This window comes from Rhinolophus hipposideros (genome assembly GCF_964194185.1).
Source record: "Rhinolophus hipposideros genome assembly, chromosome: 14".
NCBI lineage: Eukaryota > Metazoa > Chordata > Mammalia > Chiroptera > Rhinolophidae > Rhinolophus > Rhinolophus hipposideros.
In genome coordinates, this window is record NC_138060.1 from 50,672,638 (window position 1) to 50,699,522 (window position 26,885).

General features: G+C 43.9%; 1 protein-coding gene across 1 annotated transcript; it reads left to right on the forward strand.

Annotated features, from left to right (window-relative positions):
* The first annotated feature begins 1,276 nt into the window (after positions 1 to 1,276).
* Positions 1,277 to 26,084, forward strand: CRTAP (cartilage associated protein). Its single transcript, XM_081071424.1, has 7 exons — positions 1,277 to 1,794; positions 6,170 to 6,319; positions 8,795 to 8,966; positions 12,582 to 12,710; positions 15,861 to 16,006; positions 16,977 to 17,060; positions 22,723 to 26,084. Exons 1-7 carry the CDS (start codon positions 1,324 to 1,326, stop codon positions 22,774 to 22,776), a joined length of 1,206 nt encoding a protein of 401 aa, XP_080927550.1. The 5' UTR covers positions 1,277 to 1,323; the 3' UTR covers positions 22,777 to 26,084.
* The last annotated feature ends 801 nt before the right edge of the window (positions 26,085 to 26,885 follow it).

Sequence of the window (26,885 nt, forward strand, 5' to 3'; positions counted from 1 at the left end):
TTGCTTCCAAATTTTGGCAATTATGAATAAAACTGTTATAAGCATTCGTGTGCAGGTTTTTGTGTGGACATAAGTTTTCAACTCATTTCAGTAAATACCAAAACGTGTGATTGCTGGATTGTGTAGTAAAGGTATATTTAGTTTGGTAAGAAATTGCCAAACTGTCTCCCAAAGTGTTTTGTATTATTTTGCATCCCCACTAGCAATGAATGGGAGTTCCTGCTGCTGCACATTCTTGCCAGCATTTGGTATTGTCACTGTTTTGGACATTGGCCATTCTAATAGGTGCGCAGTGGTATCTCAATGTTGTTTTAACCTGTATTCTTCAAAAAATATCAATAGCATAACAGGAAAAGCTGAAAAGGTTCAGATTAGAAGACACTAAATAGAGGTGACAACTAGATGCAATACATCGATACTGGGCTACATCCTGTCGAGGGAAAAATGCTATAAAAGACATATTGGTACAGTTGACAAAACTGGAATAGGAAATGTAGATTAAAGTCTTCTGTCCGTGTTGAATTTGATCACTGTCTGTACTTTCATTCTTAGGACATACATACTGAAAGATGAAGGGGGAAGTGGGCGTGATGTATGAATCCTACCGTCAAATGGTTCAGAAAAGTAAAGTAGGTAAAGAAAGAAAGGACATATGGCATAACAATAGCAACTTATGGATTTTGATGAGAAGGTATATGAGTTCCCTGTAGTATCCTTGCAACTTTTCTGTTTAAGTTATTTTCAACCAAAAAGTTTACAGAGTTTAAGAGCTGCTTTTAACATTCCATCCAAATCTTTTGATGCACACAGACACGTTTCTGGAGTATATATTGAAAAGTGGAATCGCAGGGCTGTGTAAGGTGCCTCATCTTCAACTTGGCTAGCTAAATTGTTCACGAGATGTCACTGACATCCTTACTCATTTTATTCATCTTTCTCCCTGAAAGGTGAGGTGGTCAGCAGAGCTATCAAAGTGTCGGCCTTGGGACCGAAGCTTCAGCCTCACCAGGGTGCAGGTTAGAAATGCAAACCCGCACACCCCAACCGACTCGCGGAATCAGAAACTCTGGCAGCACGGCCCAGAAATCTGAGTTTTTACAAGTCCTCTAAGTGATGGTAGAGTTTAAGCAGCGCTAATCTATGGTCCATTAGGGCAGACGTCCCCACGCCCGCAGCGGCGCCCGGACCCCCGGCGGGGCGGGGAGGGACAGGCGCACGGGGCGGGCCGGGGCGGGCGTCCCCGCCCCCCGGGCATTCCGCCGGCCGCGTCGCGCCGCTCTCCTCCTTCTTCTCCTTTCCGCTGGGTCCCTTCCGCCGGGCGCGATGGAACGGCGGCGCGGGGCGGCCGCGGCTCTGCTGGTGCTGCTGTGCGCCGGCTGCGCGCCGCGCTCCGGGCGCGCCCAGTACGAGCGCTACAGCTTCCGTAGCTTCCCCCGGGACGAGCTGATGCCGCTCGAGTCGGCCTACCGGCACGCGCTGGACCAGTACAGCGGCGAGCGCTGGGCAGAGAGCGTGGGCTACTTGGAGATCAGCCTGCGGCTGCACCGCCTGCTGCGCGACAGCGAGGCCTTCTGCCACCGCAACTGCAGCGCGGCGCCCGGGCCCGACTCCCCCGCCGACCTCGCCCGCTACCCGGAGCTGCGCCTCTTCGGAGGCCTGCTGCGCCGAGCGCACTGCCTCAAGCGCTGCAAGCAGGGCCTGCCAGCCTTCCGCCAGTCGCAGCCCAGCCGCGAAGTGCTGGCTGACTTCCAGCGCCGCGAGCCGTACAAGTTTCTGCAGTTCGCCTACTTCAAGGCAAGTCCGCCCCGCCCCCGCCCCGCCCCCGGCCCCGCCCCGGCCCCGCCTCCGGCCCGCCCCCAGGCCCAAGCTCCGCCCCCTCCGTCCCGGGTTGCATTCCACCGTCTCTTCTAATCCAGGCGCTCTCTCTATCACCCGGCCCTGCCAAAAAGCACGCGTCTAAATCCTGTATCCCCTTCTTGATCTTAAATAGAGATGAAAATACGTTTCTTGAAGCGTTGTTCTGAGGCAGCGAATACGTACATAGAACATCTCGCACTGTGTCTGGCACCCAACCAAGCCTGGTAATTGTTACCTGGTGTTGGAAGACTCCTCTTTTCAGCCTATGCCATTAAAATCCCCTTCTCTCAAGTGAGTGGTGACTTTCAATAAATAATAGAGCCGAAAAGGACCTGAGGAGCTGGTTAGTCCTTTTTAAAGATGAGGTAATCGAGGCCAGGAAAGGGCAGGCACTCATTCGGAGGACACCTCCTTGCCTGGAGGAGCAGAACTCGTGCACTGTGATTCATGGTTGGCGCTCTCAGCTAGACTTTAACAGTTGTCTTCCTCTTTTTCGTGGCTGCCTAGATTCTGTCTGGGATTGCTGGCTAAAAATAGCCACAAATTGCAGTTCTTTATCCTTTGAATCTTTACTCTGGGGACCCACAAGTTTTAAGAATGGGCTGAATTCCCTGTTACTGGATCAAGAGGCTTTACATGGGCGGGTCATTACCGGGTTTTGCCAAGAAAGCCCTCTCAAGGTCCAGTTTCTACTTTATTTAATTGAAAACGATTTTTAAAGGAATCTATTGCATTTATTTTAATGACTACAAAAAAATTATATAGATTCATGGCATATGCCAGACTTTGGAGATAGAAGTTTTTTTGTGTGTGGTTTTTTTTTTTAACTTGGCTTTTAGTCTTTGGGCTGCAAGATCTGTTTTTCATATTTCCGCTGAAACAGCCACGTGTATGTTGTATTCATATGAGAAATAAAATATCACAGAACCTAAAGTATCAGTTTTGTGAATGTTTGTCTTGGCAAAAACAAACAAACAAACAAAACCAGTTTTAAAATAGAACCAGGAATAAAGTTAATAAATTTCCAGGACATTGAAAAATGATGGCTGGCTCATAGAAGCACTATTTTTTAAGCTAAAAATGATTTGTTTAATTCTCTCTCTTTTTTGTACAGCTTTTGGCAAATACAGTCAGAACCAAATTTGAGTCACATAATCAAGGGGGAAACATTTTATTTTTAAACCTTGAGAATAGTAAAATCTCTGATTTCTTTAACATGCAGATGCGTTTGAAGCAAGTGACATAGGGAGGAGGGGAAGTTCGTAGCTTCTCTTTGAAACCTTTTATAGGTCTTGTAATAATCACTTACTTAAACGTCAGCACAATACCATCTGTTAGTATTTTGAGATCTCTTCTAGGGCAGAAAAAAAGTTAAGATTTTTATTTAAAAAATCAGAATCTTCACTTCATTGCTTCAATTGAAAATCCTTGAAAAACTGATTTTAGGTGGCGATATTCTATGGTTTATTTATTTATTTATTTCCTTAATGATGTTTATAATTTCACACTGTTTCTGGGTACAGGAAGAATGATTGGTGACCGGCACATACATTCTGCCTGCACCTGAAGTCTAGAGTTAGACACTGGAGGCAAATGGTCCTGCCTGCTATAGCAGGATTTAGGTAGATGTTCCTGTGCTGGTCTGATTTGCAGGCCTCTGTTTCAGTGATTAAGGACAAATGCCTGAGTTGAACACGTGGATAGAGATGGTGGGTCCAGACTGTCAGAGAGAGGTGAGGAGGTGTGAATGTGTGATCACGTAGAGAAGGGGCCGAGCTCCTGGTGTGTAGCCCTGAAGCCCACTCTAGGTTTTATGTCACCAGCCTACCTTAGGTTTCATGTCACTAGCTATGGCTGCCATCTCCATGAAGTGCTCATCCTTAATAACTTGGAACTCTGAGGAGACAGAGCTGGCCACTTTATAGATACTGTTACCTCACCCTCCTGGCTGTGGACTCTGTTCTCTCCTGAACCACTGGGCCTCCCACCACATCGAGGGCGATTTAGGAGTGGCTCTTTTGGCAGTAGATGGCGTCCTCTCATGTACGTGGCTGGCTCTCAGGAACCCATGGCAGGGTAGGTGCTCCCACCCACCTTCTCCAAAACCTGCCTGCGGTCTGTCAGAGATTTAGCTGCCAAGATGTAGCTTCATGTTCCAGCTGGCAGGGCCTGAGTTAAAGTGAATAAAATCACCCTGTCCTCTTAAGGATGGGGTTCCATTTTGTAAAACTCAGGTCCTAAGTGAGAGGCCTTAAAAAACCCCACGTTGAACCCCTCTTTCTAAGTGCTCTTGTGAGAGCTAGAGAATCTAATTTCATTGACAAATGCTTTAAAAGGGCTGCATTCATACCTCCTCCCTTTCTTCTAGTTGCCAGACTGGACTTTTTCCAGCCAGGACTGCAGAGCTTTCTGTAGAACTCTTTCAAAGGCAGTCTCACTCCAGGCCACTGACTGGTATTCCCAAAATATCAGCATTGACATCTGGGAGTCGGCCCTCATCACCACCCACCAATTGTCTGTTGCGGCCACTGCCATTTTCTGCAAATGACTTGGCTCCACTTCTGGGGCAATTTCGTACAGATATGTGCTACCCTTTGATTCTCAGAAATCCAGGTGTACCAAATATCCCTTTATTTTCTGTCTCCAAACCTAGTTCTGTAATCGCTGCCTCTGAGTGTCCCTCCAGGTTGCTGAAGATAGTCTGTGCACATGCACACGTGCTACCCCGGCCCCCACCCTGTTGTGCCATGATTCCAGGGAACTTCCAGAGCCAGGACATCAATGTGGGGGACCCTCTGGCTGTTGGTTGTGTGTTCACACAGAGAGGTGTCCATCTCCCTGTCTGCCTGCCTTCTTGAGCCCCCCCCAACACTCTATTCCTCTCTGAGGACTTCTGCTTTCCCGGGCTTTTCTTTCCCACAAGGGTGCCACACCTGCAGCTCCAGGGCCACAGACCTTGCTGCTCCTGCAGGCCCCAAGGGGAACTCTTGTTCTAGTTTGGAGGATTCCCTCTTTCTCCCTCTTCTTCTTCCAGGTCAGTTTCTTCCCGCAGCTCCCCTCTCAATTTCCTCCTCTCATCACTTGCCAAGTTCTCTCAAAAGCACAGGGCTTTTGTCACATGAGTAATTTCTGCATTCTAGCCAGACAACTACTCCCATGAGGCAGTGACACTCACAATCAGATGGCCACCACCTAACTGGGGGAGAAGAGAAAAGGGAAAAGAGAAGAAAATATGAATTGGCTTTATGAAAATATGTAGTCATGTCATGTCCAAATCCCTGATACTATGTCCTGCCTTGCCAGGTGCCAGGATTGCAGACGTGAATGACACTGCTGGGTCCTAAAAGGACCATAGTCTGGAGGGGGAGATAGACACATTAGCTGAGCCCACAGAGTGGTATGAAAAGTGGGAAGACAGAGCACGGGGTAACGTAAAAGACAGTCTTTTTAATCAATGTTGCTGGGAGATAGAGAGTACTTACTTGAATGTATGGGACATGAAGGCGGCAATCTTTTTCCCCCGATTTTGCTCATCATTACAGACTCACTTTCTAAAACAGTGCCTACCGTGTAGGAGGCTCTTAACAAATATTTGCTGAGTGAATGGATGAGTAAGTGAGGAGGTGGTGGGGGTCATTGAGGATGGTAAAGCAGAAGGTTCTGTGAGACACTTGGGAAAATATTAATGTATCTGTCAAGGTTCTGGCAGAAAAGATGTATGTATAGTCATTTGAGTGACTGGAGGAACATTTAATAAGGTGGTTATGTACAAAGGCCAGTAACAGTGGGGTGTGGCAACCTCTAGGCTAAAAGGGGCAAAGGAGAAAACCTGGAAGGAGAGACTATATGGAGAGAGCCACCTTGAGAGTAGCTGTGACCTTCAGTTAAGGGACAATAGCAGCCGAGGTGCTGCTAAGCAGAGAGGGAGCCAGTAGACTAAACAACACAACCTTACTCTCTTCCTTTCCTTCAGTCTCCTATTGGGGGCTCCTGTTGGGGCTCCTCATTGATGAACCCCATTGGAAACTAGAGGACAAGGGAGTCCATGGTTGTCGTCCATACAGGCCAGCTTCCTAGGACATGGAGCACCGTGGAGAGTAGATCCGCAAAGGCACACAGAGGTCATCTAATCACCTTCAGAGAATAAACACTTGACCAAGTCTTGATGGGCCCTGGAAGTCACTGAACCCTTAGCTGGAAACATGGTATAGAAACACTAAATTATTAAAGGACCGAACAGACCTTCTTATTTTGCAAAAATTATTGCTCACCATCCACTGAGTAGCTTTCATCTTTCTTTTTTGTACTGTAGGCAAATAATCTTCCGAAAGCCATTGCAGCTGCTCACACCTTTCTACTGAAGCATCCTGATGATGAAATGATGAAGAGAAACATGGCTTATTACAAGAGCTTGCCTGATGCTGAGGATTACATTAAAGACTTGGAAACCAAGTCCTACGAGGTATATTGGGATTTTTTACACAGTGGTTAGTCACAACGTGTATCTTAGTGAACAGCTATAGACATCTAAGCACCTCTAGTAATTTTTGATGACATTTAATGATTATTATGACACTAGAAATGATTGACATTTTAGCACAAATTTGATCCATTAAAGAATGAGATTTTACATACCATAATGCTGTTAAAGTCACCTTTCTTTTAAATGCTATAGTTTAGAAAATGTGGTCATTTGACTATTTAGTTTTAAGATGGTGGAATAAAGACATATCATGGAAATCATCCAAAAAGGACGAAGAACACAAGAAACAGAGACATAAGTCTCCGTTTCTGATGAAACGAGGAGATATTTCTATACACACACGCACACCGCGTATATGAGTATATGTATTAAAGCAGAAAGAGAATAAATGAACTAGGAGGACTGACTTGTTTGAGAGACTATTTAAATTTATGCACCTGCAAAGGGGAATTCTGATGAGAATTAATGAGGCCAATAAGAAGAGGAAGAATCTAACCCCTTTGAGCATTTACTATTGTCTGGGCCTGTCGAGCTCAGGCACTGGGGAGCATGGGTACCAATGCAGGGTAGGGCAGGATTGAAAACACAGGAAAGTGTTGAAAATATCCATGGGGAGCCATTAGATCCCAAGGTTTGATTACAGTGTGACCAGGCTGCAAGCTCACTTTTTGACCCTCAGAAAGTATGTGAAGTCTCTTTTCTGAGAGCCCTTTAGTGTTCCAGGGAAGAATTTTTCAACCTTCTGCAGGGCTTGTGGGGTGTCCATGCTTGTTTACTGGTGACTGAGAGCCAGTGTGGAGAGAGGGATGGGGGCCTCACAGCTGAGTCAGAACCCTCACCGGCTTCCTGGTTTTCAGCCCTGTGCCTCAACCCCAGCCCTGCTATGCCTGGTCCTTGACCCCAGGCTTTAAAGGTAGAGTCTCTAGAATAATCCATCAGTCTCTGATAAGGAATGGCTTTGGGAGCTGTGACCCCTTGGGTCGGCAGGCAGGTGCTGGGCTGGAAACTAGGGCTCCCACACCCCTGTTCAGACATTCAGCCCTGCTTTTGGTTTCACGCCTTGCACGAGCCTTCTGTGGTCTCTGGTGCCTACAAGTGCCAACGGGCTGTGTCGCTCACTTTCCCTGTGGGCCCCTCTGTGATAATTTGTTTTTCTGTCTTCCCAAAAATTGTTGAAATTTCTTGTCTCCTATGTGCACCTTTCCCATTCTCCCATAAAAAGGATTTACATTACACCTTCTTACTCTCTTCACTGTCATTTTTCATAGAGTCTGGGGAACAGAGCTGAGTGCCTGTGGTCATGCACTGTGCTTAACTGCAAGTAGACCCTTCTTTCCCCTTTGGAGTACTGCTGAGTGTGGCAGAGCTGCCCTCCTGTGCGCCCAGAGGATTCCCTCTCTCTGCCTGGCCTTCCTCTTGCTGCTGTCACCCTGCTGCTTCTGCAGAGCCAGGTTCCCGGAGTTGCTACTCAGTGAGCCAGTCTCCAGGCAAGGCCTCTGCAGTTCTCTGCTTGTCTTGTTTCCAGGGGATGCTGCCTGTCCAGGAGTTTGAGGGAGATCCACTTTCCCTACCTGAGGCCTTAAGCAGGGTGAAAATTCCAGGTCCAAGGAGTGTCCCTCAGATACCCCCATTCTGGAGCAGCTGCAAAGGAACTCCAAATGGAGAGGCCCATGCTTATTTCAAGTCCTGTCCTGACTTTTCCTACTCAGCTGATTTCTGTGTAGATCCAAGATCTCTACTTAGTTCTTATGAGGCCAGGCTGTTTGCTCAGCCTTATTTTTTTTTAACCTGGTCCTGTCAACAATTAGCAGAAATTCTTTGAAATTTCCACTGTCTGGCACCTGGCTGCCCTCCCTAGTGACTCATGCTGCTGCATGGCTCTCCTATTTTATACGTCACTGTTGGGAGAGATATTTGACACCTGCTCTCAAGATATGTCTTTTCCTTGACTCATGTTTTTAAAATTAGCTTTATTGCGATATAATTTATTTAAAATCTAGTTAACAATTTTAAATATATAATTCAATGAGTTTGGACACATTTATACAGTGGTGTAACTGCCACCATAACCATGATATAGAATATTTTCCTCTCCCCTAAAATGTTTCCACATGCCCCTTGGCAGTCAAGCCTTTGCCCCACCCCGAACCCTGGAGGCCACTGCTCGGATTTCTGTCACTATAGTTTTCTCTTTTTCCTTGATTTGAATTTGATTTTGTTATCTAGCGTCTGCTACTTTTTGAATTACGCAAAATAAGAAGCATACCATTATACACAGGGTAGAAAAAGCTAGACATAAGTAAGTCACAAATTGGCTTCATATTTAATTAAGGATCAGTGTGGTTTCTTCAGAATTCATGAGAATGTAGCTCGATGGTGGTCTGATTCCTTCCAGAGGACAGGTCTGGCTTGCTTCCTTTCTGGGAGCTTCACTGACTTCTCTTTGCTTTCCAGAGCCTGTTCATCCGTGCCGTGCGGGCGTACAACGGTGAGAACTGGAGGACATCCATCACAGACATGGAGCTGGCCCTTCCTGACTTCTTCAAGGCCTTTTATGAGTGTCTCGCAGCCTGTGAGGGCTCCAGGGAGATCAGGGACTTCAAGGATTTCTACCTTTCCGTAGCAGGTTGGTGGGGGTTGTATCCTAGACGTCAATGGGATAGCTGCCCCTGTGGAACCTACATGCCTTCTAGGTGGCTGAGTGGCTTCTGAGGAACTTTTGAGTTTAAATATGAATGGGTAACTGGCGTGGCCAACACCTACTTGATCAGTCTTTGACGCGGCAGGGGCTTCTGCAGAAATAGAGTATAATGTTCAAGCACCGGCCTGCAGAGGAAGTCTACCATATCAGCTCTGCCCGATTACACAATCCCCACAGGCTTTTTGAAACATAAAAGTGGGCCCACGAGTACCTCGTGCATCATGTTACTGTATTGGAAATGTATTTCCAATAGTGGAAAATGTCCGGCACACATAAAAGTAGAATAAAGAGTATAATGAACCTCTAAGTAGTTGTCAGAAGATAACTTTTGGAAGAAGAATTTTCAGATTATAAAACAGTGCATGCTCATTATAGGAAGTTTAGGAAAGAATGACGAAAGAAAGAAAATTTAAAACACCATCCAGAGAGAGCCCAGATTTCCTTAGGGTTTCTCTTTAGCCTTTAGTGAGCAGCATTCTCCAGAAAATGGGAAATGGCCAAGAAGAGATTTCCCAAATTGGTTTTGGGAACACATGTCTTAGATGTGTCTTAGAACACATGTACCTTGTAGAAAGGGTTCCCTGGACAAATAAGTCTGGGACTGGGTGAGTACTGTACCTCTAGTTTCAGAGGACACAGCCCACCATCCCTTGGGATGGGAGGCGAGGAATCGAACTGGCAACCTTGTGGTTGAGAGGATGCGCTCCAACCGACTGAGCCGTTCGGGAGCTCAGTGGCAGCTCAGCTCTAGGTGCCATGTTCAATATTAGTTGCAGGGGGCGCTGCCCACCATCCCTTGTGGGACTCGAGGAATTGAACTGGCAACATTGTGGTTGAGAGCCCCTGGCCCATGTGGGAATCGAACAGGCAGCCCTCGGAGTTAGGAGCATGGAGCTCTAACCGTCTGAGCCACCGTCTGAACCACCAGCTGGTCCCTCTGTATTTCTTATAAATTGGTAGTTGGATGTAGAGGCTTGATCAGACTCAGGTTTGATTTTTATTTTTTTGGTGGGGTTTGGGAAGCAAGACTGCTTCCTAGTGCGTGCTGAATTCTTCCACCAGGAGGCACAGAATGTCTGGTTGACTCTCTCTCTGTGTGATGTTGTCAGCTGCTGGTGCTCATGCCTGGACCGCACACAGCACTAGTTAATTCGTGTTCTTCTGCTAGTGAGGAGTTTTCCCTTCTAACCTCCCTCATGTCTATAGTGTCAGGAGTATTCCTTACACTCAGAGTAAAGGAATGGGTACAAAAAGGGTATAACTTGGAGCTACCATGTTTTGACTATAGATTTAAAAATTAGTTATTAGAAAAGGTAACATTTATTAAATTCTAAGTAGATGATAGGCCCTGTTCTATGCTTTCTATATGTGTTATCTCAATTTTGTGACCCTATGAGGAAGGGACTGACATTCTCCCCATTTTATAGCTGAGAAAGTTGAGGCATAGAGAGGGTAAGTATTGTGCTTTCTGTCCTCAAGGGAAGGGCTGGGATTTGAACTCAGGCCTTCTGACTGCAGAGTCTTACCTCTTAACTCCAGTGAAATAATGTCTCACCAGATGGGGTACATTATACCTAATCTCAAACTTTATTTTATTTTTGATAGGTAATATATGCACGTAGTATTAAATATGAAAGACCGCTCCTGGCAGCACACAGCCCACGGCAGCTCACACAGACCCCCGTGGCTCTTGGCAGCCCAGCTCCAGGGAGAGCTGTTGTTCACAATCTTAGTTGTAGAGGGCGCAGCTCACTGACCGATGTGGGAATCCACCGGTAACCTCAGTGTTAGGAGCGCGGCACTCCAACCACCTGAACCACCGAGCTGGCCCCAGATCATGTTGCTTAATTATTTATTTCTTTAGTGTTTTTTAATCTGGAACATTTTTTTGGCCTTTCTTTGTTTTTTTATGCCATTGATATTTTTTAAAAACTCTAGGCCAGTTGCTTTACAGAATATTCCCCAGTCTGGGATTCAGTGATATGTCCTCACAATTACATTCAGGTTGTACTTGTTTGGCTGGAGCATTAGGAAGTGTCCTTCTTAGAGTATCATGTTCAGATGAACATGGTATCTGTTTGCCCCTTATTGGTGATGTTAATTTTTAAGCATTTGGTTAAAGTGCTTTTCAATCTCCAGTTTCTCCACAATATAATAACTGTTTTTCCTTTTGAGATTGGTAAATAATTTGTGGACAGATACAACTTACTATCCATCAAACTCTGTGTCACCCCCACCCCTTTTCCTCTGAGCTAGCATCTGTTGAGGATTCTTGCCCGAATCATTTTTTTTCTATAAAGTTTGTGTATATGTAAATTTAAGCAGTATATCTTAATGAGTACGCAGAGATTGTGTCATTCTTTTTTATTGCTGCCGAGTACTTTTTTGAGGGGTGAGGGGAGGGGTGTACTACAGTTTATTCAACTATCTGATGGACATTTGGGTTGTTCCAATCTTTTGCTATTACATATAATACTGCAAAGGGAAATTTTAGGCTTTTTTTTCTTTATGGAGATGTGTTTTCAAAGTCAACTTAAGTAGGATTGACTGCTCAAAGAGTAAATGTTTCTATAAATTATTTAGCATTTTGTTAACATTTTGTGTTTCTACCAGCAATGTAAGAGAGTGCCTATTCTTCAACAGTCTTCCCAACAAAATGTGTACTATTATCCTGGAATCTTTTGCTTCTAGCTGCATGAAGGGAGAAAAGGGAGGGGGGCCGAGTACCACGTGGGAGATTTTTGGGGACCAGGCCCAGAAGTAGCATTCATTAGTTGTTGCTATTCACATTTCATCAGCACAGATAATCATATGGCCCCAACCCCACTGCAAGGGAGGCTGGAAATGTAGTCTTTGATATATTTCTGTGTTATTATACTTAGGTCAACCTACTCTTTTAAAGACTATATAGATTCTATTGTTTATATGTACCATAATTTATTAATCAATATCCTATTGACCAACATTTAGGTTATTTCCATTTATTTGCTGTTACAAACAGTGTTTATATGAGCCTATGTCTAAAGAAAATTTCCTAGAACTAGACTGCTAGGTCAGAGGATATGATGTGGATTTTAACCTCTGATAAGTTTTGCCAAATTACTCTTTGAAAAATTTGTTTTTGTTTTGCTTCTACCAACAGAATATGAGAGAGTAAGTTTCTCCATTCTCTCCCTAACACTGGGTGTTATCAAATTTCAAAAATCTTATCAATTTAAGAGTTTAAATTATTTTAGGTGGGATTTAATTTCTTAATTACAGATGAGGTTTAGCATCTTTTCACAATGTTTATTAGCCATTTTTATCGTTTCCTCTCTGTTAATATCCTCTTGACCATTTTTATATTGGGTGTTTATCTTTTTCTTGTTAATTTTAAGAAACTGCATATTAAAGGTTTTAATCCTTTATCATCAGTGTTGCAAATATTTTACCTTTATCATTTATCATTTTTATCTTTTACCTTTATCATTTGGGAGGTGGGGTAGAAGTAGTATTAAGTAATGAGTGCGTTGCTCTGAAACTTTGTGTGTGTTCTTTCAGATCATTATGTAGAAGTTCTGGAATGCAAAATACAGTGTGAAGAGAACCTCACCCCAGTTATAGGAGGCTATCCAGTGGAGAAATTTGTGGCTACCATGTATCATTATTTGCAGTTTGCTTATTATAAGTGTAAGTAATCTACGCGATCTTGGCAAGATCCTTCTAAGACTTAGCTTCCCCATCTATAGAATAGAGGTAATAACCCTTACGTATGGTTGTTGAGAGAATGCATCAAGATTACATCATCAGCGCTGGTACCGAGCTTTGCCAAATCCTGGAGCCAGATTGCCTGGATTCGAATTCCAGCTTTGTCACTTAGTAACTTCTCTGTGTCTCACTTTCCTCATCTGTAAAGTACACATAATAGCACTAACTTCCTAAGATTATTGTGAAGATTAAATGAGTTGATAGACATGGAATGTTGAGGATATTCACACACTGGCACATAGCAACCCTTTTTTCCTTTTGTCATTATGTCTCTTCCTCCCCATCATCAGCCTTACTTTTTTGACTGTTGGAGTTTCATTCCAGTTGGTCTTGCCTTGGCCTGAAATTGGAGCTTACCAGTCAGAACATTCCAGGTGGACAAAGGGAAATGAATGTGAGAGGGAAAGTAGTTCACAGTTGGAACTTCAGAGCCTGTCTTTTTTTGGCTTTTCCTCCTCTCCCTGTGACTGACTGTGGAGTACCACTTGTTTGAGCAACATGTACCTTGGTGGTTCAGTGACAAGCACAGAAGGATTATTAGGGACAGTTGCAGCAGGAGCTCTTTTGTCTTACTGATGAAATGCCTGGGTCTGATGGCAGGAAGCTGGCTAGATTCCCCTAGGCTACCGTTCAAACTCAGAAGCACCTCTTCTTGCAGATTCAGGGGTGTCCTGGGAAGAGTGATGGGTGGTCTTAGTTTTCACAGCCCTCCTCCCCTATGGTGACCATTTTGTTCTTTGTTGGGTTCTGTCTTCCTGGAACAGCCGCTTACCTTTCATCCTGTCTCCTGTCTTCTTCAGGACACACTGAAACATTTGCCTGCTGAAGGTTAAAAGAAAAAATAAAAACATTTTCTAGACATATATTTTTTTTAATTTTTAATTTTTGCTTCTAATCAAAATTGTTCCTCTGAAGCAGTCATTTACACCAGGTCTTCCTGAGTAAGGTAACTTGCCTCTCTCAGCGGGGAACCTGACCTTAACCAAAGCGTGAACCTCGTCTAAAGAGGCAATGAAAACGGTTCCTCAGCTGGGACATTTCTGAGATTAACAGGAGAGTGAGGAGTGTTTTAAACAGGTGTCCTTCCCAGAAGTCCCCTTTCATGGATGGAAGGGATGAGGTTTTACTTGTCATGGTAACAGTGGCACTAGCTGTTTGGTAGAGGATCATGTAGCATAGAGGACAAGAGTCATGCTCTATATAATCTATGCACACACTTTCATATGAGACAGCCCTGAGCTCACAGTAGGTCCACAGCAAATGTTCATTAACTGCATTCCAGTTTTGAGGGAATAGTTTTCTACTCCTAAGCAGCGTTTTTGCTTGGCAAGAGCCCTCGTTTTTAATATAAGTGATTGATCAGTGCTTTCTTTCAGAAAAGGTTTGTGATACAGGCTTGTTGCAGCAAAGCAAACATCTGGGAGATGTACAGAGAGATATCAAAGCAAACCACCGCTTCCCATCTCCACCACTTCCCTACCCCCCATACTCCAGTGTTAACGGTTTGCCTTTATTCATCGGCACTGAGAAGAACCCTGTTTTAATGAGAACGAAGAAAAATTGTGTACATGGTTTTTAAAAAACTTACGGACATTTAAAAACTTACTTTAAAGTAGGGAAGGTGGTATAATGAACTGTTGTCTGCCTATCACCCAGCTTCAAACTTTTATCAACACTATGCCTATCTTGGGTTCACAGTTTAAAGATTTTCGGTCAGATAAAAACATAAGCTGGTATTTTTATTTCATTTTCATGAAATCTGCACCGGCACTTCCCTGAGCTAGCCGCGTGCTAGACTCTGAAACATGGGGAAGACTCTGTCAGGTCTTCCTGCCTCTGAGCTGGGCTTGGTTGTGCGTGCACAGAGCCAGAGCGCTGGGCGTTTAGAGGTGTTCTACACACATCCAGGCTCTGGCAGCTCCCCGGTCCTCTGAAATCCTCACATATCTGAAAATCATCCTGCGTATCAGAAACTCTGGCAAAGACTTAGGAGCACAGGTAAACCAAAACATCTAGCTTTGCTTGCCACTCCCCAGGAAATCTTTGTTTTCTGGGGTTATAGGTATTCCGTAGGAATAAAATTTACTTCCGGAAATTGGCTTCCTGAAAGTCTGCCCTGTTTTGAACTCTTTCTAGATTACCTACTGCACTGAATTTCTTGAGGGCAGGCATTGCTATTTACACTTGAATTCTTTCCCAGCCTCACAGGCCTTGGTACTAAGACGTGTAAGTGTCCTTGAACTCCCGTTTTAAAGTTGTCATTACCAGAAACAGCCACTGGGTGGTACAATTTATTCATACACACTCTGGTTATTTTGGCCAACCAGAACTCTAGCAAAGGTAGTGTTCTCTGGTTGTAAATTAGATGTGGAATGTGCCAGAATAAATACTAAGGACTTGTGCTTTGTCACTTCTTCTTTTTTGTCCTCCACCCCTAACACAAATCCCAATCCCTGCAAAAACCGTATGCTGAAGGTGCTGTTATAGGTGGGGCAACTCTCAGGAGGGAGGCTGAGGTGGGAACCTCTCCTCCTGGAGATGACAAGACCAGGTGAATTTTCAAGTCTCTTCCAGCCCAGAGAGTCCACTATCCTTTGGTTTTTCTAGTTTAGTTTAGCTATAGGAGGGCCCACCTGGATCTGGGGATTGCGGTGTCATCCAAATGGGACCCGGGCACTTTGGGACCCAAATGGGGACTCATTTGCTGAGCACATGCTCCTCAGCTCCCTCAGTCCCCTGACAGTCTAGGCCTTGGGACCCAGCCTTTTCAGGCTCCAGGGATGTGAGACCAGCTTAGTTCACAGGAGACTGAGGTGGAATATAGTAGGCATTTCTGCAAAGGCATCTGCCTAACAAGGAAATTCAATATGTCAGAACCCCAGGTTGCCATGGAGACCCCGTCTATGACCTGCCCACCCAAGGATGATTCCTTCCGAAGGAGGGGCTGTGGAGAAGGGGCTTGTTCACAACCTTTTCCTTTCGGAAGCTGTGCTTCAAGGAGGGGTGGCTCGTGTGGGGAAATGCAGGTCACCATTTGCTGATTTTCTGTTCCTCTTTTCTCTCTGACCCCAGTAAGCGACCTGAAGAATGCGGCCCCCTGTGCGGTCAGCTACCTGCTCTTTGACCAGGATGACAAGGTCATGCAGCAGAACCTGGTGTATTACCAGTACCACAGGGACAAGTGGGGCCTGTCAGATGAGTATTTCCAGCCCAGACCAGTAAGTGCCGCTGCTCCAGGCATGACAGTTCCCTTCCTCCTGTTCATTCTTATGTTCTGGACATGCTTTGCACCTTAAGAGAAAGAGTTATTTCAGAAATGAAAGGAAATGCGTTCTTCCTGTAGTTTTTCTGTCTGTGACTATTTTATGGCTTTATTGTGATGTTTAAATCAGTAAAAATTCTACAAATTTCAAACATCACAGAAATATTTTACTTAAAAAGTGAAATGCCTTTAGAATCCCATGGCTTCTCTTTACCCCTTGCCTTGTTGCTGTGCGTTTTCTCATATATACAGCATGTATTTATTTATTTTTACAGAAGCAGGATCATACTTTATATACTGTCTTGCAGCTTGCTCTATCTTTCTAACAATTCATCGGAACATTTTCCATGTCACGCCATATACCTACGTTATTATGATTTTCACAGCTCTGTGGTTGGCTCATTTGTGGATGGACCATCATGTAATTCCCATGATGGGCAAGCTCAGCTTTGTATGTGTTGTCGGGGACCTTTCAAAACTTACATGTTGCTTTCAAAAGATCTTTTCTAAATAATCTTTGTCCTTAACTTGTACTTTCATTGGGATTTCGGTATGCTGTCCTGGTTTGCCATTCATACATCTTTCTTCACACCTCTCTCCCCTGCCTATTCTCTCTCTCTCTCTCTCTCTCTCTCTCTCTCTCTCTCTCTCTCTCTCTCTCTCTCTCGTACACATACTCTGTCGTTTACTGGAATTGGCCACTTTTTAAAAATTGAGATATAATTCAAATACAATAAAATTCACACTTTAAAGTACCCAATTTGGGGTTTTACTATATTTACAGAGGTGTGCAACCATTACCGCTATCTAATTTTAAGGATTTTCATCACCCTCCTCCCCAAAGAAATCCCAAGCCCTGTTGCTCCCTCCTCCGAGTTCTAACATTAAAAGGTTGGTCATATAAACTGTTCTTTATGTCTGAACAGGAAGCAGTTCAGTTCTTTAATGTGACTGTACTCCAGAAAGAGCTGTATGCCTTTGCTAAGGAAAATATAATGGATGATGATGAGGTAAGTTCTCATGTTTAACACTTCTGGGTGAGAGAAAATATTACTCATTTCTTTGCTACAATCACTGGAAGGCAACTTATCCTTGAAATAAGAAACAGAAGGGGACCTTGAGAAATGCAATTTCTGTGGGTGTTTTAATGAAAGTCAGAGCCCTGGCATGAGTAAGAGTGGCTTTCTAGGAACCCAGACTGAAGTGCCATACTTCCTGACAGGGCATATGGAGGGGTGCTCCAGAAATCCATCACAGGAGCCATCCCACCATCATTTAAAAACAAAAAAACCAAAAATCGTTTTATGAAACCACAGTGAATTTTTAATTGCTCAGTACTATGAAGACATTTGGAAACGCCCATCCCAATGTTTTGGAGATTATTATCCTTTTTTTTAATTAGGTCCTTGCTATACGTTGTTTTATCATTCTCTGAAATTCCCTAGAATTCCTGACTGTCACTCAGCTGACTCTTTTTTGCTTATGGAGCAGTTATTTTGTGGTGGTGCAGCCTAGTTACAGAAAAGCCATCTTCAGGGGTAGCATACAGAGAGATGCATTTAGAACAAACTAGAAAATGCTTTCTAAGACAGCTGTGCACTTGCCAGCCATTGGAGCTGGAAGAGAGTGGTGAACTTGTTCTGCTCTGAGCCCTCACTTTATAGATGAGGAGCTTGGTGGGGGGGGCAGGAAGTTCTGGGAGTTGCTAGGCCACACCCCAGGACTCTGAGCCTCCATATCTGCTCTTTCCACTGCCCCAGTTTTTGGTGAAACACGCTAAACAAGACATCGTCAAGGAATTTGTTTTCTGTGCACTAATTTGCAGGGGACAGACTCATTACTAGCATTCATTTCACTTCCCTGAGCCTCAGTCCTTTGTCTAGAACATGGGACTAATAATGTTGACCTCACAAGGTTGAGAGAATGAAATCCTGTGTTGCCTGTGGAAGCGAGTTAGAAACAAGGAAGCGATACACGTACCATATGTCTTGGGTTGGGTTCCCTTGAAGCAGAGCCTGAGATAAGATCACAAGGATACTGCAAAGGAATGAATGCTGGCTAGATACTAACAAAGTGGGCTGGTATGGTATGGAAAGTGGAGAAAAATATACTTAGAAAAAGGGGGAGGAGTTGAGTTCCTAATTAACCAGAGGCAAGCTACTGTCGATATTTTGGTATATATGTTTTCAGGTTTTTCTATACGCTTTCCAATATATATTCATTATAAAGTCAACTGTAATTATGTATCATAGCTTTTCCATTTAACATTATAATATGTGCAGTTTCCCTTATTATGTTTGTCTAGAACAGCTTTATTGAAATATTATTCACATTCCGTAAAATTCTTTTTCTTTTTAATTTTTTTTCTTTTTCCTTTTTTATTAAATTTATTGGGGTGACAATTGTTAGTAAATTCTTTTTAATTTTTTAAAAAAATGTATTGGGGTGACAATTGTTAGTGAAATTACATAGATTTCAGTTGTACAATTCTGTATGACATCATCTATAAACCCCATTGTGTGTTCACCACCCAGAATCAGTTCTCCTTCCATCACCATATATTTGATCCCCCTTACCCTCATCTCCCCCCTCGTAAAATTCTTTTTAAAGTATACAATTCATTGGGTTTTAGTATGTTCAGAAAGTTGTGCATCCGTCACTACTACCTGAATTGACAGCATTTTCATCACCCCCCAAAAGAAACCCCAAAACTCTTAGTAGTCACTTCTCATTCCTTCCCCTCTGCTCACTCCCCCCTCACCTTTGCCCTAGCTCTTGGCAACCATCAATCTACTTTTTGTCTCTACGAATTTGCCTATTTTGGACATTTCATCTAAATGGAATCATATAGTATGTGGTCTTTTGTGACTGGCTTCTTTCACTGAGCATATGTTTTCAAGGGTCCACCATGTTGTAACATGCATCGTGTTACATGTAAAAATTCCTTTTTATTGCTGAATAATATTCTGCTATGTGGATATACCACATTTTGTTTATTTCTCCACTGATGGACATTTGGGTTGTTTCCACCTTTTGGCTATTTTAATGATGCTATGAACATTTGTGTACAAATTTTTTTGGGCATACGTTTTCAATTCTCTTATACCTGGGGGTATATACCTAGGTATACAACCAGGAGTGGAATTATTGGGTCGTATGGAAATTCTATGGTTAACTCTATGAGAAACTGCCAGACTATTTTCAAAAGCGGCTGCACCATTTTATGTTCCCACCAGCACTGTATTAGAGTTCTAGTTTGCTGCATCTTTATCAACATGGGATAGTGTTTGTTGGTCTTTTTTATTATAGCCATCCAAGGGGGTATAAAGTGGTATCTCAATTTGGTTTGATTTGTAATTCCATAATAACTAATGATGTTGAGCACCTTCTCATATGCTTGCTAGCCATTTGTATATCTTTGGAGAAATGTCGTCTATTCAAATCCTTTGCCCATTTTTTTACGGGGTTACTTGGCTTTTTATTGTTGAGTTGTAAGAGTTCTTTACATATTCTGGTTATAAGTCCCCTTCCAGATATATGAATTGCAAATATTTTCTCACAGTCTGTGGGTTGTCTTTTCATTTTCTTAATTGTGCTTTGAAGCACAAAAGTTTTAAATTTTAATGAAATCCAATTTATTTTTTCTTTCGTTGCTTGTATTTTTGGTGTCTTATCTAAAAAACTGTTGCCCAACCCAAGTTCACAAAAATTTACTCCTATGTTTTTTTCCACGATTTTTATAGTTTTAACACATTTAGAAATATAATCTATTTGAAGTTAATTTTACATATGATGCGAGGTATGGGTCCAATTTCATTCTTTTTCATGCAGATAGATACAACTGTCCCAGCACCATTTGTTGAAAAGACTTTCTTTCCCTGTTGTATTGTCTTGGCACTGTTGTAGGAAATCAATTGATCATAAATGTGAAGTTTTATTTCTAGACTCTCAATTCTATTCCGTTGATCTAGATTTCTATCCTTATACCAGTGCCACGTGAATACTGTGGCTTTGTACCACATTTTGAAATTGGATGTGTGAGCCTTCGAACTTCATTTTTCTTTTTCTGGATCGTTTTGGCTCTTCTGGGTCTCTGGCATTTCCATGTTAATTGTAGGACCAGCTTGCCAATTTCTGCAGAAGACAAGTGGGATTTTTGATAGGGATTGTGCTCAATCTGAAGATCCCTTTAGGCGTACTGACGTCTTAATAATACTGTCTTCTGATCTGTGAATGTGGGATGTCTTTCCATTTCTTTAGGTCTTCTTTAATTACCTTTGACAATGTTTTTTTAACTTTTGTTATTCTTGATGCAATTTCAAATGGAATTATTTTCTTTTCATTTTTCAGTTGTTCATTGCTAGTGTATAGAAATACAATTGATTTTTATACATTGATATTGTAATCCTATAAATTTGTTGAACTTAATCATTAGTTCTAATAGTTTTTTTGTGGATTCCTTGGGAGTTTTTATATACAAGATCATGTTATGTATGAATTGAGGTAGTTTTAAGTTTTCTTTTCCAATCTGGATGTCTTTTATTTTTTTATTGGCTAATTGCCCTGGCTAAAACCTCCAGTATAATGTCCAATAGAAATGGAGAGACCAGACATCTTGTCTTGTTCCCAATCTTAGGAGGAATGTATTCTTTTTTAGCATTAAGTATGTTGTTAACTGTGATGTGGTGTTTTGTTGTTGTTGTTGTTGTTTTAACTTTTATTTTAAGTGTGTTTTTCCAGGACCCATCAGCTCCAAGTCAAGTAGTTTTCAATCTAGTTGTGGAGGGTGCAGCTCATGTGGCCCATGAGGGGATCGAACCATAATCCTGTTGTAATGAGCACCGTGCTCTAACCAACTGAGCTAACCAGCCGCCCCTGTTGTGGGTTTTTTTTATAGGTGCCCTTTGTCAGGTTGAGGAAGTTCCCCTTATATTCCTAGTTTGTTTGGTGTTTTTATCATGAAGATTCATTAAAGCTGTCTTAAGTTACAGATGAGGAAACAAATTCAGAAAGGTAGAGTGATTTGCTCAAAGTCACACAGCTGGTTAATAATCATCCATTGAACAGACCAGGCTTGTTCCAGGCTTTAAAATTCCTAGGATTTAGACTTGACATTCTCAAGATAAAAAGATTCTGTTATGGTCCCGGAAGTAATTAACATCTTAATCAAGGCTTTAGAGTTGTGAAAGAATTCATCCTTCTCTACAGAACAAGCTATTTTTTCCTACATATGAAATTATGGCATGTAATAATTTGAAATAAAATATAACAAATAAAATAAAATTCTTAGTTTAATCTTTAAAATTTCCAAAGGACAAAATACTGCTTTGAAACAAAGCATCAATACAATTTAGCTACTGATATTCGTAGTGTTCTTTATTATTTCTCTGGGGTTGAAATGTGTGCAAGACCTGAAAGTTTGCACACTGGTTAAAAATTTTGCAGAGGCCCATTATACTTTCAGGAACTATAAAAGCAGGCTGAAATCAATGCTTCAAGTCTCCGGTTCTGATAGTTCTTTGCTTCAGGGAAGTCTAAAAGAAATAGATTATAATTTGGTGGAGTGATTTGTGGAGGAAAGGAAGTTCCTTTCTCAAGTAGGAAAGGAAGGGGAATGAGCTATGCAAATACATGGTCTCAGCTGGAGTCAAGCTTAGCCTGATTCCAGGGGAGTTCGGGAGCATGAGTTACACAACGTAGCTCCTCCTGCCTTTTGTAGTGGCCCTTATCAACCTTTCCTTGGTTGTTGTCAGCCCAGAGGCGTTGGTGTGTACACTCCCTGGCAGAGCACTTGTCCAGCTATTAGCAACCAATGCTCCCAGCAACTGGGTGCACTGGAAGGTAGATTTGAACAAGGTGCCAATAGCCTCCACTACAACAGGCCAGGAAGTGGTCAGCACAGGTAGGGCTGGTCGTGCTGACCTCACAGGAAGAGAGCTTGGCCTGCGTGGTGATTCATTCATTTTCTGCAGTAAAGAGGTGTTGTCCGCTGGTGGCCCAGGTGTCTTGTGGGAGAGAAATCAATGCAGAGAAAGAAATCAGAAAGTATGCTGGGCTGTTTCAGGTTGAGGCTTAAGGCTGATTGCAGAAGGAGGGAGCCAGTGGACAAGTGGGTCCCACAGTATCCAAGAGTCTGTTCTCTAAGTAGGGTGATTGCTTCAGTCACACCAGCAACATGCAGATATACACTCAATAATTCATCTCTTAGCAGGTTTATTGAACACCTTCTGTGTATTAGACGCTGGACAAGAAAAATAACCCAGGTCCTGGTTCTTGAAAAGTGTGTGGACTGGTGATCAAGGCAAAAGGGAGCAGACAGAAAGTGTTCCTGTGGGATAACTACTAATAGAAAGGGGTTGTAGGGGTGTGGGAAGGGATGCACAGAAGAGGGGGCCCGAAGCAGGGTCTTTTAGAAAGTTGTTGGAAAGCCTACTTCACACAGGCCTTCCTTCTGTGGGGGCTGCAGAGCACTTCACTACAAGTTTGCATGGAGTGGATTCAAGACCCCACCCTCAGGGAGGGTCCTCTGAGCCCAAGGGCAGGGGAGAACGAGAAAGGCCGCTCCAGTCTAAGCCAGCAGCTGGCAATGGCCTCTTGGAAACAGTCTCTGCTCACCAACACTTTTCAAGTCAGGCCGACCACTTACCAGAGGTATCCTGTTGTCTCTTACAGGGAGAAGTTGTGGAATACGTGGATGACCTCTTGGAGCTGGAGGAGACCGGCTAGTCCATAGTTGCCAAAGAGACTGCCCCTCTATGTTCAGGAAACACAGATTCTTTGTCCTTTTCCCAGTAACCCAAAGTTGTTGATACCTCAAAGCCTTCTCTTTACCGTACAAAGTGAAAGGGAAGCCCCCGTCTCTCACTATATATAACAAGGGGTGAGCCTGCCTTCCCACACCTGCCTCCCCATGTTCACACCTGCCTTCCCATGTTCACACCTGCCTCCCCTACTTTATACCTGCCTTCCCCACCTTCACACCTGCCTTCCCATCTTCACACCCATCTTCCCATGTTCACACCTGCCTTCCCATCTTCACACCTGCCTCCCCTTCTTTATACCTGCCTTCTCCACGTTCATACCTGCTTTTCTAACCATTTTGGTTGGAAGGACTGTCTTCCATGTTTCCCTCCCTTCTCCCCGAGAAAATCAGTATTATTTTTTAAATAAGAAAAATATTCCTAAAAGATGATGATTGTGAAAATCTACTTTGACCTTTCTGCTCTTCCAGTTTTCAGTCTTTTTTATCCCCATGCCCTGATCCAGGAAAGATGGTGGAAGACAAAGGCTAAACTTCTCCACACCCCATGAGGCTCTACACATGCTCTGACCCGCACTTTATGAAAAAGAAGTTGGGTAACAGAGGTCGCTCTGCCCAACACTTTTGCATCTCCCAAGTCTTATAATGGTCAGTTGATTCCATTTGAGGACACTACTCAGTTATCAGTTTCAGATTTGGAAATGGAAGAAAGCAGAGAAGTCTAGCTTCAATCTTTCTGTAAATGTTTATTGAGTACCTACCACACACTCGGCATTGACCTGGCACTGGAGATACTGCACAGAATAACAGGAAAAAAAAACAACCTCCACCCTCATGGAGCCTACAGTCTATAAGGAGAGACAGACAAGAAATAAGCAAGAATCAGTATGTGCAAAGTATCAAGGGTGACAATTGGATGGTGCAAAATATAGCAGGGAAGAGAGTAAGGAAGCCTGTTTTAAATACCGTGGTCAGGGAAGGTCTCACCAAAAAGGTGACAGCAGAGCAGAACCCTTAGGGAAGCAGGTCTCACGGGAAGGCATTCCAGGCAGAGGCAACAGCCTGTGCAGTGCTTTACAGTAGAACATGCTTGCTGTGGTTAAGGCACAAGGAGGCCAACTTGAGGGGTGGGTGAGGGTACGAATGGAAGGAGATGAGGCTCCAGAGGTGGACATATAGGGAATGGGGGAGAGGACAGATGGCTTAGAGCCGCGTTAACTGTGTAAGGCCTCTGGCTTCTCTGAGGGAGATGGGAGCCCCTGGAAGTCTTGAGCAGAGGAGTGCCTTGACTTACATATTACAAGGATCACTCTAGCTGTCATATTGTGAGAAACCTGAAAGCAAGGAAGGGTGGAAGCGGGCATACCAGTTAGGAGGCCAGTGCAAAATTGCAGGCAAGGGGAATGCTGGTTTGGACCTGAGCGGTGGCAATGGAAATGGTGAGAAGTGGTCAGATTGTGGATTTATTTTGAAAGCAGGGCCAATAGGATTTGCTGACAGACTGGACATGGAGTATAATAGAAAGAGAGGGTCTAATGGTGACCATAAGGTTTTTGGCCTGAATAACAGGAAGGATGGAGTTACCATTTACTGAAATGGGGAAGATGAGGGGAGGGCTAAGTAAGGAATTTGGTGCAAAGCAGGCTGTCTGAGGTTGGGAGGAAAGGTTCAGGCTGCAAATAAAATTTGAAGGTTTTCTCAGGTCAAGTCTGCAGCAGAGCCTGAGATGGATCCAAATGCATGTGGTTAACAATGGGAGTACATTCAGGAGAAACCTGTGAAAGCCTCCATCAGTTAGTTATAGACTGTACTTTAGGGGGCAGGGCTGTGCCTTTGAAAGCAAGTGGCTTGGTCAGCTGAGGGCAGTTCTCTGGAAAAGGGACTGTGGCCCACTGGCAGCCAACAGGCCAGCACAGCGAAGGTGAGGGAGTCCTAGCTCTGTGAAGAAGATCTGGGAGGGGCTCCGCAGCGCCCACTACTGAACCATCTTCATGTCAATGGTATTTAAAGCCAATAGGCTGGATGGAGTCACCAGGATTGTACGTATATATTGAGAAGCAAGAGAAAGGGGCCAAGGACAGAGCCCTGGGGCCCTCTGGGCAATGAAAAACCCACCATAGAGGCTGAGAAGGAGACACCTTTGAGGTTGGAGAAAACCAGGAGGGTGTGGTCTGGGACCTGAGCTTTCTTTATTCAACCTATTCCCTCTTCTAATAATCCACTTAGTCTAATTGGGACCCTCCAGGGATGGGGGCAGGAGGAGACTGGCACAGCATTTGGGAGACAGGACTCACCCACAATGGCATGGGAAAGAATGAAAGGGGATAGAATTTGGGGGGGTTTAGTGTAATGGTGATTTAGTGGGGGTGGAAAATCACCTATTTTTGCTTTTGCAGGCTTCCTTTCCCCCATCTAACTATTCCAACCTCTGGGAACTCAGCTGTATCCTATTTCTCTTTTTGTACTGCCCTGCTTCCTTTACCCCCTTTCTCCTGAGAGCACTTCTTCTTTCACCTGCACAAAATCCTCATGTCAAGATCTCCCTCTAGGGTACCCAACTCGAGACAGTGACCCACTACTCTGGCTTTGCCTGAGTTGGCCATCGGCAGCAGAGTCTGCACTCCCAGGGGACTTTGTGGCCAGCATTATTGATGGTTGCCCTTGTGTCCATCGCAGCCTAGCAATCAGGGCCCCCTCCAGCCCAGTGATGAGTCAGATCCTGTATGGCCTGCGGCCCTTGGTTATACTTTCTTCCCTTGCCCCACTCTCTACACCAGATAAACTCCCTTTGGAAGTCAGTGGGGAAGAGGGTCAAGGGGCAGGGCTATAGAGTAGAGGGGGACATGGTGAGTGGACCTCCTGCCCCAGGATTCCTGAGTCCGTGGAGGTGGTGCACCCAGCGTTATAGCTCCTGGCAGCAGTTGCCCTTCCCAGCTGTGTGAGAAAATGCAAGGAGACCACCTCAGGGACCAGGCTGGGCTGGGGTCTGACTCCACCTCACGCCCTGTAGAGCTTCCGTGGGTTGCCTTTCTCTGAGCCTGGGCAGAGCTTTTTGTGGATGATGTTACACGGGGTTGAGTGGTGGCCGTGTGGGATGGGGAGTCCTCATTCATTCTCTGCACTTGACCTCTTTTCACTAGGGATTGAAAAGTACCTCCTCCCCCATCCTAGCAATGTCCCCTGAAGAAGAAACCCTGGGGAATGTACGATCAAATTCTCAGCACTCTGCTTTCAGTGAAGGCTGTAGAACAGAGTTAATAATTCTTTTTTATTTCAAAGGAAAACAAACCAATCTTAAAAAAAAAAAAAAAACGGTGAGCCGATTCCTCCAAACTGACCGTGAAACCTCAGTTTTCAGGCTGCACTCAACAACCTCAACCCAGCAGCTCCCTGAGTGGGTTTTTTGGAAGAGTCCAGAAGATTCCTGGATTAAGACCTCATGGGTTCAGCATCAGTCTGGTCTGTGTTTTGAAAAAACAAACACGTTCGTAAGATTCGTGGGAGTTTCCAGACCCGCCTAAGATGCTTCACTTGCCCTCTGACCCACCGGCTTGGAGCCCAACAGTTGCTCTATTTGGTTTCCTTAGGCTGGTTCACCCAGGGAGGCTGCCCACCCTGGGGATGGGGGAATCTGTCCAGCCTCACTGCCATTCAGGTAACCCACACAGGTATCCACTGGATAGTTAACGGCTACCTGCTATGGCTCCTGTTAACATTCAGACTTTAACTGTGAATGGCTGAAGGTGGGTTTGTTTGTCTGCACAAATAGATTAAAAAGTGATTGTCTGAAATATGTCAGGTACCAACATATTCAACACACTAATATCTTTCTGTGTCTTGGGACTTTCTAATGACGGCCACAAACTTGTTGTCCTCACCTCTGGGATCCAGGAGAACCACTGGGTACATTGACCACAAAGGCTGCCTTAGGAAATGTTGCTTTTAGGAGTTCTTACTAAGGGAATTTTAAGAGCACAAAAATTTTATTGAACCAAACTCAGTGGCAAACAGAAAATGATTTGTTAGATTGTCAATGGGAAAGGGTTTATTATGACTGCTGGTGGAATAAACAGTG